Source organism: Macaca thibetana, chromosome 6 (assembly GCF_024542745.1).
Source record: "Macaca thibetana thibetana isolate TM-01 chromosome 6, ASM2454274v1, whole genome shotgun sequence".
NCBI classification, from domain to species: domain Eukaryota; kingdom Metazoa; phylum Chordata; class Mammalia; order Primates; family Cercopithecidae; genus Macaca; species Macaca thibetana.
Window position 1 is genome coordinate 53124031 of NC_065583.1, and position 18509 is coordinate 53142539.

General features: G+C 36.2%; 2 protein-coding genes across 2 annotated transcripts in view; one reads left to right on the plus strand and one right to left on the minus strand.

The window, feature by feature from the left end:
• ISOC1 (isochorismatase domain containing 1) overlaps window positions 1-18509 on the minus strand; it is a 1173170-nt gene that overhangs the window by 629813 nt on the left and 524848 nt on the right. The window lies entirely within an intron of this gene.
• The window catches only part of FBN2 (fibrillin 2), a 270516-nt gene that overhangs the window by 61822 nt on the left and 190185 nt on the right, over window positions 1-18509 (plus strand). Inside the window, exon 6 of the mRNA XM_050795748.1 lies at window positions 13425-13622. Within this exon, the coding sequence (XP_050651705.1) occupies window positions 13425-13622 (198 nt within the window). The remainder of the gene's footprint in view (window positions 1-13424; window positions 13623-18509) is intronic.

An 18509-nucleotide genomic window follows, 5' to 3' on the forward strand; every position in this document is an offset into this window, starting at 1 on the left:
GGAACACTTATTCATAGTTCATCCACTCAGAGAAGAGAAGCTAAATGCTGATAAGATTTGAAGTGGCTTGGGCTGTAATGCCATGAGTACCTACTGAAGAGAATTTCCATAGCTGAGAAGTACTTGCACACAAGAAGTGAAAGGTCTGAATCCAGGAAAACATTCAGCAATCTGAGATGTTGTGGTTCTATTTAGAGGTTATATCAAAGTGGCCAGCAAAGCATTGAATAGACCAGGCTAATTTATGAACTGAATAAAAGGGTTGCAGTCTTAAAACAAGAGAAGGGATAAATGAGTACAGAAAAGAACATTTAATTCAGTGCAAGAACTATTGATCAAACACGGATAAACTCCCCCAAGCCCCCTCACACCATGATGATCCATGCCGCTGGGAGATGGCAGAGCGAGATGGTTAAGAGCATGGATTTTGGTGTCAGATACACTTGTACTTCAGACTCTGGGTCTGTTATGCATCATCTGTGTGACTTTGAACAATTTTATTTAACCTGTCTAAGCCTACTGTCATCATTGTGGAGGAAAGCTATTCATGCTGACCAAATACAGTTATTGTACAGATTAAGTAAAATGATGGATATAAAGTACTACACAAACTTCATGGTTGGTATATATGTGTATATAACAAATAATAATAAAAGAAGTCATTATAGCAGATTAATTGTCTCTAAAACTTTTATCTTTAAGTGTTTTATGGTGCTAGCCAACTTGTAATTCCAGAATGCCTTTTAATTGTATTGCAGTTTCTGTCCAAATCTACCCAGTTTCAAACATAACTCCTTAAAGAATCATTGCCTCTACACCAAATGCTGTGATATTCTCCATTTCTCTGTGGCATTGGGAGACAACTGCTCCAATATGCATTGAAAGAACTTTCTGGGATGATGGAAGTGCTCTTTGTGCCATCCAGGACAGTAGCCACTAACCACATGTGGCTCTTGACCACTTGACATGTGGCTAGTGTGACTGGGAAACTGAATGTTTACTTTATGGAATTTAAATTTTAAGTTTAAATTTAGAAAACCACATGTGACTAGTGGCTACTGTTTTGGATCACACAGCTACTATATATGATAAAAAAAAAAACCCACATTAGTGTGAGATTTTATAACTGCTACAATTGTCAATGTCATGCCACATATTCTGCAGTTGAAAAGCTGTTTTTGATGCTTTTTAAAAAGAGAGCACAGGGTGTTCTTTTCTGGTGATAAGTCATCAACCACATTAGTTAAAACCTTCTATGCATAGACTGGAAAGTTTCCCATTTTCACACTGAAAGACAAAATATTCTGTAGACACCTCAGGGATCTATTGAATCTCATTGTAATGATGGTGTGCTGTGACTAAGGACTTGATCCCCTGTGAAGCCAAAGGTTCCATGAAAACAGAAGTAGAATATACATTCTCTGTTTATATGGTACAAAGTTGTAAACCTGTCTATTAAGACACGCTTTTTAATTGTGTTCTTTTTTTTTTTTTTTTTGTCTACTTGCTCTGTCAAATTTGACTTGTATTTCTAAAAGTTTTTGCTCTTTTTATTTCACTCTGTTTTTTAGTTAGATAAATCTTACATCCTCTTAATGGATTTTAATTTTAATCCCTATAATACTCTTTCTTGACTCAGTTTAATACTTTTGGAATTACCTTTGGAATTCCATTCTAATGTTGATTATTGCTACTTCCACTTCTTTTGTATTTTCTTTGGTTTTTCTTCGCCCTTCTGTTTATTTTCCACTCATTTTATTCTGATGGTTTTAATATAGACAGGATAGGGCTGAGTTTTGTTATTTTAGTCAGATCTATTGATGACTTCATTGTTTGATTAAAAGCTAACCTTATTCATATTTATTGTGATTTCAGTACATTTTATTTTATTCCCCTCATTGTAAGTATATAAATCACAAAGTTACAACTTTTGTATAATGTCTAAATTGTACAAAATGCCACCCCAAGACATTTTACTTATTCACTTATCCTGGTTCCAAATTGAGATTGTAGGAATAATTTACTAACGAGTCTTCTTATGGCAGATACTTTTCCTATCTCTCAGTTCCTGTCGTTATCATTTCAGGCTATTATTAAGTTTTATCTTATCACATGGCTCTTTTGTTTCAAGAATCTGTTCTCAGAAGTTAAAAATGTATAGCCTGTGAATGTTATTTCACCGTATTTTAACTCTCAGGATACACAGGAGAAAACGAATGCTAGCCTATTTAATCTTTGTACGTAGATTGTTCTTTCTGGAAATGGAAGGATTTTTCTTTTTTACTTTTTTACTTTTATTTTCAGAGTTGAGAAATTCAGAGATCTCATAAAGCTTTTTCCTTCAGTATATCTTTTTTATTATCATCATTTCTGTCTAGGATGCCATGAGCCATTCTAACCTGAAAGTGTGAAGTTATTTTTCATTTAAACTTAGGATATTTTTTCCAATTACATCTTTATTACTTCTCTACTTGTTTTTTAAATCTTAGTTTGGAATTCATATTATTTATATTCCAGTTTCTAGGCTCTATGTCGTGACCTATTTATTCCTACTGACTTCCAGACAACTAATTTAGCTTAAAGCAGTGACCATCCCTTTTTCTGCACTTCTGTTGAGTCTAAATATTGAAAGGATTCACTCTCCTGAACTTAAGGGAGACTTTCGTCTTTTAATTTTTGTCTGTGACATGAATTTTCTCACTAGCAATACTAGTAGGTTATATGGGTTTCCTTGACAATAACACATTTTCAGCTGTATAAAGTAAGGTCATTTTTATTTTGCAAAGCAGGTAACACAGTACTAGGACCTTTCTGTTGAGATGAGACCGGGGGATGTCCTTGCTCTTGTGCCTCTCCTGGTGCTAATGAATAAGAGACAGGTATGGCATAAGGTTCTAATTCCAGGAGCCAGGAATGCTTCACTTCCTTACAGACCACTGCCACCACTACCACTGGGCCATCAGTGCCAGCAGGGCCACTTGATCATTACTGTTCCTCATGCAGCAAATAACTGGGAAAGGGCATAAATGGATTTATGGGTAGATGCTACCTGTGTCCTCTTAGAATGTCCTAAGGTCTAATGGTCTTCTAACTTGTTCTTCAGCATTTCCCTAGACTCTCAAGTAACAACTCCAGTAATGAATCACATGGCATTTGCTGGCTTACCAGGAGAATCTCAGCACATTTGCTTAGATGTTGTACTGGAAATTACATGTCAGGACAGAATCATAGAGAGAGGTTTTTGTTTTCCCATTACACATTAGTTTCCTCGGAAGGGTGTCATTTACTAGGTTTGATTGACTCAGTAGCATGTACTTGGCTGCTTACATCATTCAGGAGGCATTGATTTGGGCAGACATTTCAGTAAGAAAATAGTACATGGAATCCATGGGCTTTGTCAGCAAAGTGTGTGTAACATTTTCATGGCAGCCACCATAATCCAGTCTTGTGACCTCATTATTTTTGGACCAAAGATATATAAGATCTGTTCAAGCACCTTGTTTCTATTGGTTCTATTTCTGACTTTATTGATAATGGGTAAATGTTTTCTGAGTTCGTGTCACTTTTCCCTGAAATACATTTGGGCCTACCTAATGATAGTACAGATTTTTCTTAGATACCATAAAAGGTGGTACTTTTAAATTTGACTTGCTTATGATCCATCTTTTTGTGTTAATCATTTATATCTCTGGCCCCCTTATTACATGTCAAAATATTTTCATCTCTTTAACTTTCTTCTTCAAAAGTGACAATATCCTTCTGCTTAACTAATCTTACTAGTTTTTAATCTTCAGCAATTTTTGTTGTCCTGAAAGTAAGTTAATTGGTTTTGCTCTTGGGAGAGTGCACTTTTAGGTTTATAGGCCGTGAATTTGAGGACCACATCTTTGATGGCCTTCACCCTTATGAAATGTGACATCAAAGATAGCAATTTTGTTTGCATCATTGGCCAGCACCTAATTATCATTACGATCTCTTCATTCTTAAAGTGCCCTTTGATGTCAGCAGTAGCCTTGTGCTTTGAAAGACTGCAGAGAAAGGTGAAAGCAGTCCTTCTTTGCCAAACCCATATTCCACTGAAATATTACATGATGGTATTAAGTTAGAAATAAAATGCAAAACAACTGTGGTAATTAAAGTAATTACTCATTTATTTGCAGAAACGAAAGTCTTTGATGTTTCTCTCAATGCACAGAGATAATTTCTCCCTGATGTAACATGGCTAGATGGAGACTCATCTTTGGGAGAAACCAGAGGAAAAGCAAACCTGGGCACGCTAATTGGGAGTTAGGAAATTATCCATGGGAGGCAGGAGGAGGCATCTGTGGGGTTGTGACAATACTCATTAGCATGGTGAAGGCAAAGTTATCAAAACCTAAGAATGCAGATAACCCATGTGTTGGGGTGAAGGAACACAGTGTAGGGGTAAAAGCACACAAGTGAAATGGATTTGAGTGAAATGGATCTCAAAGTTGAATCTCACTTTCACTTTTCTTTAGCTTTGGGATTCTCCGTATATTACTTAATCTATGACTTTTAATTTATTTGTAAAAATGACAAAAGTACTTTTAGCACGTAGGATAAAAGGATATAGTATATTAAAAGGGCCACTACAAAGTAATATGTACCACATTGTTAATTTTTCTAGTTTTCAATAAATGGGGACAATGAGTTGCTGTCACAATTTAACAACAAGATAGTGTTTTTACCCATTAAATGAATAAAAATTAAACTCTTTGCCTCTACTCTGCATTGGAGAGGGCATGAGGGTACAGACGTCCTTGGGCACTACTGATGACAGTGTAAATTGGTGCCATCTAATTAGAGAGCACTTTTGCAGTAGTTTTCAAGCTGGACAGTTGACCCAGCAGTTCCAGTGTCAGGAATTAGATTACAGAAAAACTTGCCAAAGTCTAGTCAATAAGTATGTTCAAGAGTGCCTATGTAGCACTGTGTGCACTTGAAATCAATTGAAAACAATATAAATATCCATCACAAGGGGCGTGGTCAGTGTCACACGTGACTGTTTCCACGCCCTCCGTGATGACTCTGCATCCAAAAAATACTCAAAGTTTATTTTTGTGTTAAATATTCAGGCTTGCTTTATTTAAATATAGTTTCAAAAGTCTCCTTACTCACAGAGCTTTTTAAATATTTATTTTTAAAATGCGGTAAAACACACATTGCATAAAATTTGCTGTCTTAATCATTTTTTTTCTTTTTCTTTTGAGATGGAGTTTTGCTCTTGTTGCCCAGGCTGGAGTACAATGGTGCGATCTCTGCTCATTCCAACCTTCGCCTCCTGGGTTCAAGCAATTCTCCTGCCTCAGCCTCCTGAGTAGCTGGGATTACAGGCATGTGCCACTACGCCTGGATAATTTTGTATTTTTAGTAGAGATGGGATTTCTCCGTGTTGGTCAGGCTGGTCTCAAACTCCCAACCTCAGGTGATCTGCCCGCCTCGGCCTCCCAAAATGCTGGAATTACAGGCGTGAGCCACCGCGCCTGGCCTGTCTTAATCATTTTTAAGTTCAGGGCATGAAGTACATTCACATTTTTGCACACCCATTGCCCTCATCCATCCACAGAAGTGTTTTTATCTTGTAAAACAGAAATCTCCTTACCCCTTAAACAAACAGCAAGCACTTCCTCCCACCCCAAACCCCTGCCAACCACCATTCTACTTTCTGTCTTTATGAATTTGACTACTCTGGATACCTCGTGTAAGTGAAATCATACAGTATTTCCCCTTTTGTGACTGGCTTATTTCGCTCAGCACAATATGCACAAAGTTCATACATGTTGCAACATGTGTCAGAATTTTCTTCCTTTCCAAGGCTGAATAATAGTTTTTGGTATGTATATACCATATTTTGTTATCTATTCATCTGTCAGTGGACGCTTGAGTTGATTCTATCTTTGGTTATTGCAAATAGTGCGCTGTGAACCTGAGTAGATAAATATCTCTTCAAGTGCCTATAGTCTTAAACAGATTTTAGTAATCACTTTAAGAGATTTTAAATAATATTTGGTTCTATTTTCATACCTAGTTTATGAAACACTTCCATGCCCTTTGAACTGTTTTATTTATTAAATACATCGGATATCTTTCCTAAATACTTTCTTAGGTACTTCAGTTGTGCACCTTAAAATGTACTCAACTCCTAAAAGCTAATAAATTAAAAACTACATGTATAAATACTCGAACTTATAATTTTGTAAGACCTGAAGCTTACTTAAATGATCCAATTATATATATAAGCATAGTGACAATCATCATAACTCTAAATAAGTTACTCAATAATTTATTTAAAATTGTGGTTAAAATTTAAAATTGTGGTTAAAAGGCAGTCTCTCGTGCATTAAAAAGAGTTTTGTTTTGTTTTGTTTTGTTTTAAAGACAGTTTCATGGAATAAGCCAAATGTTTTCAAGCATTACAGGTACATAATATTTGCACAGATTTCTTAAAATAAAAATATTAATTTAGTGGCTTTGATTCTCTTAAACATTTTTGTACTTAATTCTAAAATTTCTGAGGTTAAAACATTCTTAACCTCAAGGAAGGCAATTATATCAGTCATTTGAGTTTATTTAATCTAAAGATTTAGACCCTGCATGAAGTCTGGAGCTGTAGACACCCAGGGCAAATCTTACTGAAATGAAGGAAATGTTTTTATTACCCCGTATAATTTTGGGTACTGCCTTCTTTGCTTGCTCTGTTTATATCTGTGATTAGAGATTTTAGATTCTCATTATAACCTTATCATTGAAATATATGGAACCTCATTTATAACAAGAACAGAACTGCTGTGTCAAAAACTCCACTACTCGAAGAAATTAGTCTCCTAGCCAGGATCCTCAGATTAAGTTACACATATTGCACAATTCTTTATTTTACATATTTACATCTCTAACTCCCATACAAGATGATCACTTTATTGCATGTCGCATTTCTTGAGTTACCAAGAACATAAATACCTTCTTGCCTAAGTTGAAAAACCATGCAAATTGATAGGAAATCCTACATTTTTAAATGTACTTTCCAAGATCAGATAATTCTTTTCTGTACCAAAGTGATAATGGTACCTTATGGCGTTATCTGACTTGCAGTTACAGCATAGAAGGTCTCTAATATTGTCATTCCATTGCACAACTCCAGGGAATTACGTTTACATTAAAGTATGTGGGAAGCTTCTAAGTTACGCAGGGCACAATCTATGCAGTGGTACACTGTAACTGCATTCCACTGACAGTCACATAAATGATATTGTAGCCACATGGGCAGCTGATGTATTGTTGTCCCGCTGGCTGTTTTCCCATCTCAAATAGGGCCTCATGGGGACATCTAGTCCATTGATCTCACTGCTTTCTTTCATTTCTTTATCTGGCAGTCCTTTTCTTACTTTCCGCCTTGTCCAGCATAGATTCCATGGTCTATAATTTCAAAATATGCTAACATTCTACCCTGAGCTTCTTTGCCATTCTGTTTTTTTCCCCCACATCTGACAGATAAAAGCAAAACCTTGGATGAACCCTAATCTCTGAATGAGCTCAGCTGCCTAGAGTTGCTGGAAAAAGTCACAATAAAAATCTTTCTTAACCCCAAACCCCTTACCAGACTCTGTCTGTCTTTACCTTGAGGAAACTTCTCCAAAGGTTGTCTGGTTGTACTCACTGTCTTATTTCTTCATCTCTGGTCACTTCCTTAACTCTCTCCAACGTGACTGCAACTTCCATCACTTCACCAGAAGATCTCTTGCTAAGATCACCAATGACTTGCAGATACATGGAACCAGCCTCCTGCTATTTGGTTGCTCAGCAGCATTCAGTACTGTTGAGCCTCCTTTCTACAGCATATGCTTACTTTGTCCTGTTGGAGTATAATCTCCTGTTGCTCTCCCATCTCTCTGGCTATCCATTTCCTGTTTCCTCAGCGGCCTCATCCTCTTCCAACCCACCAGCATATGCTGAAATTCCTCAAGGCTCTATCCTAGACTCATTTCTGTTTTAACTATATTCTCTCACTCCAAGGGATTTTATCCACACCCATTACTTTGAAAACTACCCAACTCACATGACTCATTAGTGTGCATCTTCAATCCATATATTCTAAGTTGTATAACTGCACTGGATGTCTCCTATTGGGTAGCTAAAAGCACCTCAGTGTAACATGTTGAAAAATGAACCTAAAATCCTGATTGTCTTCTATTATCAGTATATCAGGAAATGACACCATCAGCCATCCTCATAAGTGAACTAAAATCCTGATCCAACTTTTGGTATCTCTTTCTTCCTCGTCTTCCACATTAACACATTCACCCATTTATTTTTTGAATTCAGGAATTTTTATTCCAAGCTCTGTTCACCTGTACAATTTCTGGTTCCACTGTATCTTGTGTCTTGATCATGGATTTCTAAAAGATTTCCTAGCATCCTTAACACTTTCTGTCTGTTCTTTACACATAAGCCAGATTGATCTTTTTCAGAATACAAATATAAGCATGTCATTCCATGCCAGAAAGAACTGTCTCTCCATTGATTTTTTTTTTTTTTTTTTTTTTTTTTTTTTTTTTTTTTTTTTTTTGAGACAGAGTCTTTCTCTGTCACCCAGGCTCGAGTGCAGTGGCGCGATCTTGGCTCACTGCAAGCTCTGCTTCCTGGGTTCACACCATTCTCCTGCCTCAGCCTTCCAAGTTACTGGGACTACAGGCGCCCACCACCATGCCCAGCTAATTTTTTTTGTATTTTTAGTAGAGACGGGGCTTCACCGTGTTAGCCAGGATGGTCTTGATCTTCTCTCCAGCCTCATCCTTCACCGAGCTCCTCTCTTATATGAGCCACACACTACCCTGGGTGCACCTTGCTTCCACCCTTTCATAGGGCCTTTGTACTTTATGCCCTGTTGGCCTTTTCCGTTTCCCCCAACAAACTGTAAATTAACTCTAAAAGGTCAAAGATGTTGGTGCTCCCTTCCCTCACTTTCTTCTGTATGTCTCCTTTCGCCTTTCTTTCTCGTTCACCGTTTTCCCCTCACTGTTACAGCCCCAGAGCCCAGAACAATATCTAGTATATACTAGTCACTCAATAAATTCAGTTGTAGACTTAATTTCCAAGTTATACAATTAAGAGAACACTCAAGCTTCAGAACACTGTATATAAATAATTCAAAAAAGTAAATGTAAGAGATGGTTAATTGTGGTTTTATTTAGAAAAAAGTATCACAAATCTCAACATGTTATGAAAAGGGCATTTTATTTTTTCTGTATGGTTTGGATTTTAGCAAGTGTATTATATTTTATTTTAAGAATGTCTAATTTTCTAAACTTACATTTTCTATAAACAATAATGCTCAACTTTGGTTTTCTAGCATGATTTATCATCTCTATATAAAAAGGACTTGTGAAATTACAGCAAAATTCCCAAGCAAATGTGTTTATTTAATGTAAAATGTGAACATAGATTATAATAAAAAAGATAGAAAACAGCAAATATTAACAAAGATGTGGAAGAACTAGAACCCTCATACATTGCTGAGGATAATATAAAATGGTGCCGCTATTCTGGAAAATAATTTGGCAGTTTCATAGACAGTTAAATGTATATTTGTCAAATAACAGTTTCTTAGAAAGTTAAATGTATATTTGTCAAATAAGTAGCTTCACTCTTAAGTAACTACCAAGAGAAATAAAAACATGTATCCACACCAAGACTTTCATGCTCATTGCAGCATTATTTATAATATCCCAAAAGTAAAAACAACCCAGATGGCCACAGACTAGTTAACAAATGTGGTATAGCCATACAATGGAAATTTACTCAGCAATTAGAAGAAATGAAGTACTGATCCATGCCTACTGTATGGTCCTGATGAACTATGCTAGGTGAAAGACGCAAGACAAAAAAAGACCACGTGTTGTATGATTTCACTTACATTAATTGTCCAGAGAAATAAAATTTATAGTTACAGAAACTAGATTAGTGGCTCACGGAGGCTGGAATGGGGAATGGACACAAGTTCTTTTTGGGTGATGAAAATGTTCTAAAACTGGATTGTGGTGATGGTTGCTTAATTCAATAAATTTACTAAAAACCACTGAATTTCACACTTAAAACAGATGAATTATGTAAGTAAATTACACTTTCCTGTAGTTATTTGAAAAAGCAAAACAATGGCAGCCAAAGTTTTTGATGAGTTTGCTAACTGCACTAATTGTTTAATGTGGATGAAAAGGGAAATTGCATAAGCAAATTAACATGCCTTGTTGCACTTAGATATTAGAAAGTCAAACTAGCAACATTTGTGTTTCACAGCTTAATTTTTAACAGAATTTTCTTGGTCACATCATAATGTGGAACATAACTGTTTATAGGTCACTAGTTCCAACATACTAAGTGATAAGCAATTTTTCCCTTTTACACTTAGTTAACACGCTGCAAATATCCATGTGACTATGAATGGTTAGCATGATATACATCAGTATTTTTCCCACAGTGCAACTTTTATGAAGAGAATGCATGGCCAATCAAAATTAATTAAGGTCTTTTAAGGACTCTTTTGTCCATAATTAAACTGCAGGTAGAGTTTGGGACAGGATATTTTAACCCTATCAGGAAATTTAAATGCTACTACAGTATCTAGTATTTGTTCTTATTTTACATGATAGTAATTCTTGAATTAGTAGATAAGATTGTAAGTTTAAATTTTAAAGTATTTAATTACTAACCAGAAAGCAAATTGTCATCATACACAAACATAAGTTCACCATCCTGACTAACACGGTGAAACCCCGGCTCCACTAAAAATACAAAAAATTAGCCGGGCGAGGTGGTGGAAGCCTGTAGTCCCAGCTACTCAGGAGGCTAAGGCAGGAGAATGGCATGAACCTGGGAGGTGGAGCTTGTAGTGAGCCGAGATCGCGCCACTGCACTCCAGCCTGGGCGACAGAGCAAGACTCCCTCTCAAAAACAACAACAACAACAACAACAACAACAACAAACAAGCACAGGTTCAACATATTTTGTAAGGAGTAAAATGTAAGCAAAACAAATAAGAAATGGTCAACTCTATTCCTGCCAAGGGGAAGGCTGCCTTAATTAGTGACTTCAACAAGAAAGGTCACTTGCAGAGGACAAACAGCTGTCCTTGTCCAGATATTCCCCTTCTCCACAGAGACCGTACTGAGAGGACATAATTTTAAGGTGTAGTTAAGGGAATGAATCTACTGACAAGTTGGTTTATTTATGGATTTGGTTATGAGGGAGATTCTGCAGACTTTGTTCTGGGAATCCTAAAAGTGCATAGAATGTGAACGTGGGTATTCGCACATCAATCTAAAAACAATATGTGTTTTTATATTTTTTTTGCAAAAAAAATAGACTTTTCTCCACGTGTTCAGAACTTGATATAACTTATAATTAGGAATTTAATATTTGTTTAAAATGGCAAAATATTTATGTCTGAAGGACAACAGGATAGATTTTAAAAGTTTGCAACCTGACAATTTGCAGTATAGGAAGTGTGCGTATTTATAAGGTTGACATATCTTCACATATACTCCAAAGATCTTTTTCAAAAATGAGACTTGCAGCCAGCACATCTGTTGTTCTTATGCAAGGGATTAAAATGAGCTATTTTTGTTGAAGTTCAGCTGCAGAGTAACAATGTTAAAATGGCTTGCCAAAAAATTACCTATTCTCGATTTTGTTTCTTTGTATTGAACTTTTAAACTGTTCTTTGCTTCTATCGGAGACAGCCTCATTCTTCTTGAAAGAAAATGGAAGTTTTTTGTGGTTATAAGGGTTTGGTTGTTGTACTGCACCATTTATATGGTATCTAAGGCTTCCTAGCTTAGCATTTTGAATGTTAAATTATATCCAAGTTTGATTTTCTTAGAAACAGCTTTTCATGAAAATTATACCAACATTATTGACTCTTCCTTCTTTAAATGTCAGATAGTTTTGTTCTCATAAATCTCTGAATTAAATCTGTGTAGCTTTCCCCTTGGAGTCGAATAATATCATTTGTGTTAGACCTTATCAAGAAGCCTGAATGGTATTTTGTATTCCCAAGGATTAATAAACTGCATTGATATAATCCCTGTGTGTAAGGAAAAACACAACTTTTTCACGTATTTCTGTTGTATTTTATAGCAAATGAGAATAATTGCATTGGTCAATCCTCAGAAAACTGACCTTTCTCTGATTTCTTGTATCTCTCAAAACAGCAACAACAAAAAAGCTGTAATTTAAAATTATTTAGTTCATGATTCCTTTCTGTTTTATCCAAAATTCACTGAAGTAAGTCCTAGAAGAAAGCAGGATAGAGTAGAAATACCCAGTACTAACTTTCAAACTGCCTGCAGTCTAAATCAGCCCCTCTGAAACTCCCAGGTGCATATTAATGCCCTGTCTTGTTGAAAATGCAGAACCCGGGTTAGTGAGTCAGGGGTAGGGCTTGAGTCTGCATTTTTACCCAGTCCCAAAGCGATACTGATGCTGCTGGTCCATAGAAACCTTGAGAGGCAGGGATCTAAATTGACTTAATATTCGTAGAAGAATTTGCCTATGTATCACACATGCCATACATTTGCTAAGGCTTTTGTTATCACCGTAACAGAGTTGGACAATGTACAATCACCTGCTGGAGAGGAGCGATCATATAATATTAACTTACCCATAAAGAATGCATGACTATGTGCCTATTCATGAGGTCTGCCTAACTTGGCTACTCGTAGAACTAAACTGACTGACACGGAAACAGAAATCAGATTGTTAGAACTGAATATTTATAGGCAGTTTAGACTGCCCAAATATATGTGATATGGAAGAAGCATATCTTCATTGATTCATTTTAATTTGCTAAACTCTTGTTCACCTCATCAGAAAAGAAAATCTCTGCTAAGTAAAGAGGAGTCATTAATGCTGATGCCTTCAGGGCCCAGGAAGGGAACATCAGTGAATGTACTGAGCTGGGACTTAGTGGGTGACTGGGGCTGTGGTGTCCTGGAGAAAACACACTTCATCCCACCAGTGCCGTGTGGCATGGCAGGTCTAGCATGATCAGAACTTCCAATTTTTCAAGAAAAGCCAGAAATACAAATTTCATGTGGAATTTCCCAAGTTTACAATGTTGACTACTAATTTAAATTCTGTAAAAGCATTATTCAGGCCAAGAAGACACAGCTGTATCCCAGACACAGCCCTGAGCCACCCATTTACAGTGTCTAGTGTGGAACACATTGAAATCTCTTAAGGTACTTTTCATGATTGGAAAATTATGAATTTTTAACATGAAACTCTCTAGCCTTTTGTCTTTGGACACTTTGGTCAGAAGAAATAGTCTCTGTTTTATGCATTTGGAGGCACTAGTATAAGATTAGTATATGAACGTAAAACCTGCCTTTCTTTCTTCTCTCACATTCCAGATTACAGGACAGGCCCGTGTTTCACTCAGGTCAACAACCAGATGTGCCAAGGGCAGCTGACAGGCATTGTCTGCACGAAGACTCTGTGCTGCGCCACCATTGGACGGGCGTGGGGCCATCCCTGTGAGATGTGTCCAGCCCAGCCTCAGCCCTGCCGGCGGGGTTTCATCCCCAACATCCGTACTGGAGCTTGCCAAGGTGAGTCAGCTGTCTGCCTGTGAACACCATCGCAGACATGCCACTTCTCTTTTTACTGGAGTTGGAGAATCTGGCACTGTGGATGGTAGCTTTTAACAGAGTACCGATTTCTAAGAGTGGCCTCGTTAACAAGCCTGACCAGAGAAGGTTTGTCTTTTAGCCACCTAATAAATAATTGTTTCAACTCTTGATATTCATGGAGAAGAGAAAGAGATGAAGAATTGGGGGAAATGTAATAATACAGTGTAAAATATTTAATACAATCAGAGGATGAACCACTCTATTTTCATCTAGATGGCATGACTCCTCCCTGAACTATACACATGCTATACCCAGGAAAAACCTATTTTTTCTCTCTTTGTCTCATTCAAGTTATGAGAACCTGAACCCAAGTAACCAGGAGAAGAAAACCACCTAATATTTGCCCTCTGTCATTATGAATAGTGTCTTCAAAGACAAAATGTGAACTCTGTCCATGATTGCAGTTATTACAGAGTTTGTAACCTGGATTGATCGTAATCTCTGGGTTTTGACACTCCCTAACTACGTTCATGACACTGATTTCTATATTAGGGCCAGATCGAGGCCCTGAGGATGCTACCTTAGTAGACTACGATCCAAGTAGCCAAACATTGTTACCTATTTGCTGGTTAATTATTTTAATTTTCAGCTGCCGCAATTCTTACCTTTTTCTAGCAACTTCTCTGATATCGTATGTCTTAAATCCATTTTTAGAGCTCGGAAATGTTCTCTCTAATGACTTCTCAAATGGTGGTTGCCTTCATATTGCATAGCAGTAAGATCACAGGAAAATATAAATGATTTTTGTATCATTCACAGAAATAATATTCATATTTGAGACTTGGAGAGTTAGAGTTATTTTCTATAATTAAAACATGTACAAACTTAGATCCAAAGTCTTTCAATTTGATGTTAGTAAGCTGTGTCACAAGTGAAGATGTTACCTATTGGGCCTGTGCAAACCTTATATTGTAGAAAGTCTGTCCAGTGTCCTAAATCTCAAACGAGAATTATAGCTTGGGGAGCGCATACGTAACTTTAGTTCATTGAATAATAAAATGTGAGTGTTCTGCAAAATTTTGTACATGTGTCCCTGACAGCAGCATCCACAGAGTTTTGCTAGTGTTGTAGCTTTATAAAAGGTGTATTTTTAAAATGGTCTATTTCTAAAATTGTTTTGAATCAGAACTACGGAGATACCCAGGGGATGACTATATAACTCAAAAATTTACCAACTTTATATTTAATCACATATGAAAACTCACTTATGTAGGCTGTGGACTTAGAATAGTTCTTTTTAGTGATGAACACAGTTCAGGCCTTAATGATGAAGATTGAGTCAAATGCCATTTTTAATCTGTTGTTTACTATGGATAGTAAAATTCTATATGTTTTGGTATGAATATTAGACTGATTATATAGAGTTCCTGATAGTGCAGCAATTTCTTCTATCGGAAGATATTCTATATTATATTCTATCTGTCTTTACTGTGCTCCATATAGTCTTTACTAAATCTTAGTATGTAGATTACCATGTAATTTACATAGTGGATATAGATTATTACTAAAAATAAAATACTATATTGATTTGCTAGTTTAATAATGACTGGATTTACTGTAGTACTAATTTTTGTTTATTACCTTCTAACATACTAACTGATTTTCTTTGTTGTTTTTAATTCTCTTTTGGCTAGAATGTAAGCAGTATGAGTGCAGAAATCTTTTTCACTTATTCACTGATGTCTCAGACATCTAGAACAGTGTGTAATATATAGTAGAAGCTCAGCAAATACCTTTTGAATTAATAAATGACATTAAGATTGAAATACTTCTAAAACCCACTATTTCAGAGAAAGAAACAGTTCAGGGTAAGAAAAGCCTTTAACTTCAACCAAAACATTCCAAATTATTGACTTTCCTCATGTTCTGTATTTATACTTACGCTTTTTTACTTTCATACTTTGTCAGAGGCCTAGTTTTTTCCTAAACACAATTATAAAAAATGTGTCATCTGATCTTGAACTTTCTGAATGTCCTTTAGGCTGTAGTAATGTCTGAAGGATTACTTACTTGATTTTGTTTATGCAGCAAAGATAAGTTTCAGGCTCCATTTGCCTAAAAATCTAAGGAATTAACAAAGTAACAGGAACAAAATGAAATTTGCCACATGATTAAAATGTCTGGAAAAGCACGTTGAAAAGTTCTGCTTTATTTCAAAATCGTGGCATAGTCAGAAAGTTCTCAATTAAATACTAATCCATAGTTCAGGCTATTTTAAGACATCTTACTGTGATTTCATTTTTTCCCTTTAAATTCCTAGACTGTTTCCTGAATACTTATGCCAAATTAATTTGGAAGAGATGGGGCATGAAAAAATAACACATTAAAACATGGTATATATATGTCATTAAAAATAATAGTGGTCTTTTATATAGGATAATTGCAAAGTTTTATAGAGTTAAAAATAAATTTCAAGTATGTGGATACTGTAAATAGCTTAACACTAGCTCTAAATCATGGTTCCTTTGAAATTCTGAGGATAATGATATCCTGTAACTGATGCAATTAGTTGTGAATGAAACATGCTCTTGTAATAAACAGGGTAGCTGTGGAAAATGAGGGACAACAGGAAATTAAGATAATACTTAAAGAATTAAGCTGTGAGAAAATCAGTAATTTTATTTTATTTTTTTGTTTTTTCTTTATTTCTTATAAAAAAAAAAAGAAAAGAATAGATGTGCAGAATGTGCAGGTTTGTTACAGGAGTATATGTGTGCCATGGTGGTTGCCACACCGATTGACCCATCCTCTAAGTTCCCTCCCCACACCCCACAATAGGCCCTAGTGTGTGTTATTCCCCTCTCTGTGTCCACATGTGTTCAATGTTCAACTTCCACTTTTGAGTGAGAACATGTGGTGTTTGGTTTTCTGTTCCTGTGTTAGTTTGCAGAGGATGATGGCTTCCAGCTTCATCCATGTCCCAGCAAAGGACATGAAATCATCCTTTTTTATGACTGCATCATATTCCATGGTGTATATGTACCACATTTTCTTTATCCAGTCTGTCATTGGTGGGCATTTGGGTTGGTTCCATGTCTTTTCTATTGTAAATAGTGCTGCAGTAAACATATGTGGGCATGTGTCTTTATAGTAGAATGATTTATAATTCACTAGGTATACACCCACTAATGGGATTGCTGGGTCAAATGGTATTTCTGGTTCAAGACCCTTGAGGAATCGCCATACTGTCTTCCACAATGGTTGAACTAATTTATATTTCCACCAACAGTGTAAAAGCATTCCTATTTCTCTACAGCCTTGCCAGCGTCTTCTGTTTCCTGACTTTTTAATAATCATCATTCTGAACAGTGTGAGATGGTGTCTCATTGTGGTTTTGATTTGCATTTATCTGATGATCAGTGATGATGAACTTTTTTCATATGTTTGTTGGCCACATAAATGCCTTCTTTTGAGAAGTGTCTGTTGATATCCTTTGCCCACGTTTTGAGGAGGTTGTTTGTCTTTTTCTTGTAAATATGTTTAAGTTCCTTATAAATTCCAGTATTAGACCTTTGTCAGAGAGGTAGATTGCAAAAATTTTCTCCCATTCTGTAGATTACCTGTTCACTCTCATCATAGTTACTTTTGCTGTGCCAAAGCTCTTTAGTCTAATTCAATCACGTTTGTCAATTTTGGCTTTTGTTGCAATTGGCATTTTTGTCATGAAGTCTCTCCCCATGCCTATGTCCTGAATGGTATTACTTAGGTTTTCTTCTAGGGTTATTATGGTTTTGGATTGTACATTTAAGTCTTTAATCCATCTTGATTTTTGTATAAGGTGTAAGGAAGGAGTCCAGTTTCAGTTTTCTGCATATGGCTAGCCAGTTTTCTCAGCACCATTTACTGATTAGGAGATCCTTTCCCCATTGCTTGTTTTTGTCAGGTTTGTTGAAGATCAGATGGTTCTAGGCGTGTAGTGTTATTTCTGAGGTTTCTATTCTGCTCCATTGGTCTATATGTCTATTTTGGTTCCGGTACTATGCTGTTTTGGTTACTGTAGCCTTGTAGTATAGTTTGAAGTCAGGTAGCGTGATGCATCCAGCTTTGTTCTTTTTGCTTAGGATTGTCTTGGCTATACTGGGCCTTCTTTGATTCCATGTGAAATTTAAAGTAGTTTTTTTCTAATTCTGTGAAGAATGTCAATGGTAGTTCAATGGGAATAGTACTGAATCTATAAATTACTTTGGATAGTATGGCCATTTTCACAATATTGATTCTTCCTATCCATGAGGACTGAATGTTTTTCCATTGTTTGTGTCCTCTGTTATTTCCTTGAGCAGTGGTTTGTAATTTTCCTTTAAGAGGCCTTTCACATCCCTCGTAAGTTGTATTCCTAGGTATTTTATTCTCTTTGTAGCAATTGTGAATGAGATTTCACTCATGATTTGACTCTCTGTTTGTCTATTATTGGTGTATAGGAATGCTTATGATTTTTGCACACCGATTTTGTATCCTGAGACAGCTTAAGGAGATTTGAGGCTGAGACAGTGCAGTTTTCTAAATATACAATCATGTCATTTGCAAACAGATACAATTTGACTTCCTCTCTTCCTATTTGAATCCCCTTTATTTCTTTCTCTTGCCTGATTGCCCTGGCCAGAACTTCCAATACTATGTTGAATAGGAGTGGTGAGAGAGGGGATCCTTGTCTTGTGCCAGTTTTCAAAGGGAGTGCTTCCAGCTTTTGCCCATTCACTATGATATTGGCTGTGGGTTTGCCATAACTAGCTCTTACTATTTTGAGATATGTTCCATCAATACCTGGTTTACTGAGAGTTTTTAACATGAAGGGATGTTGAATTTTAT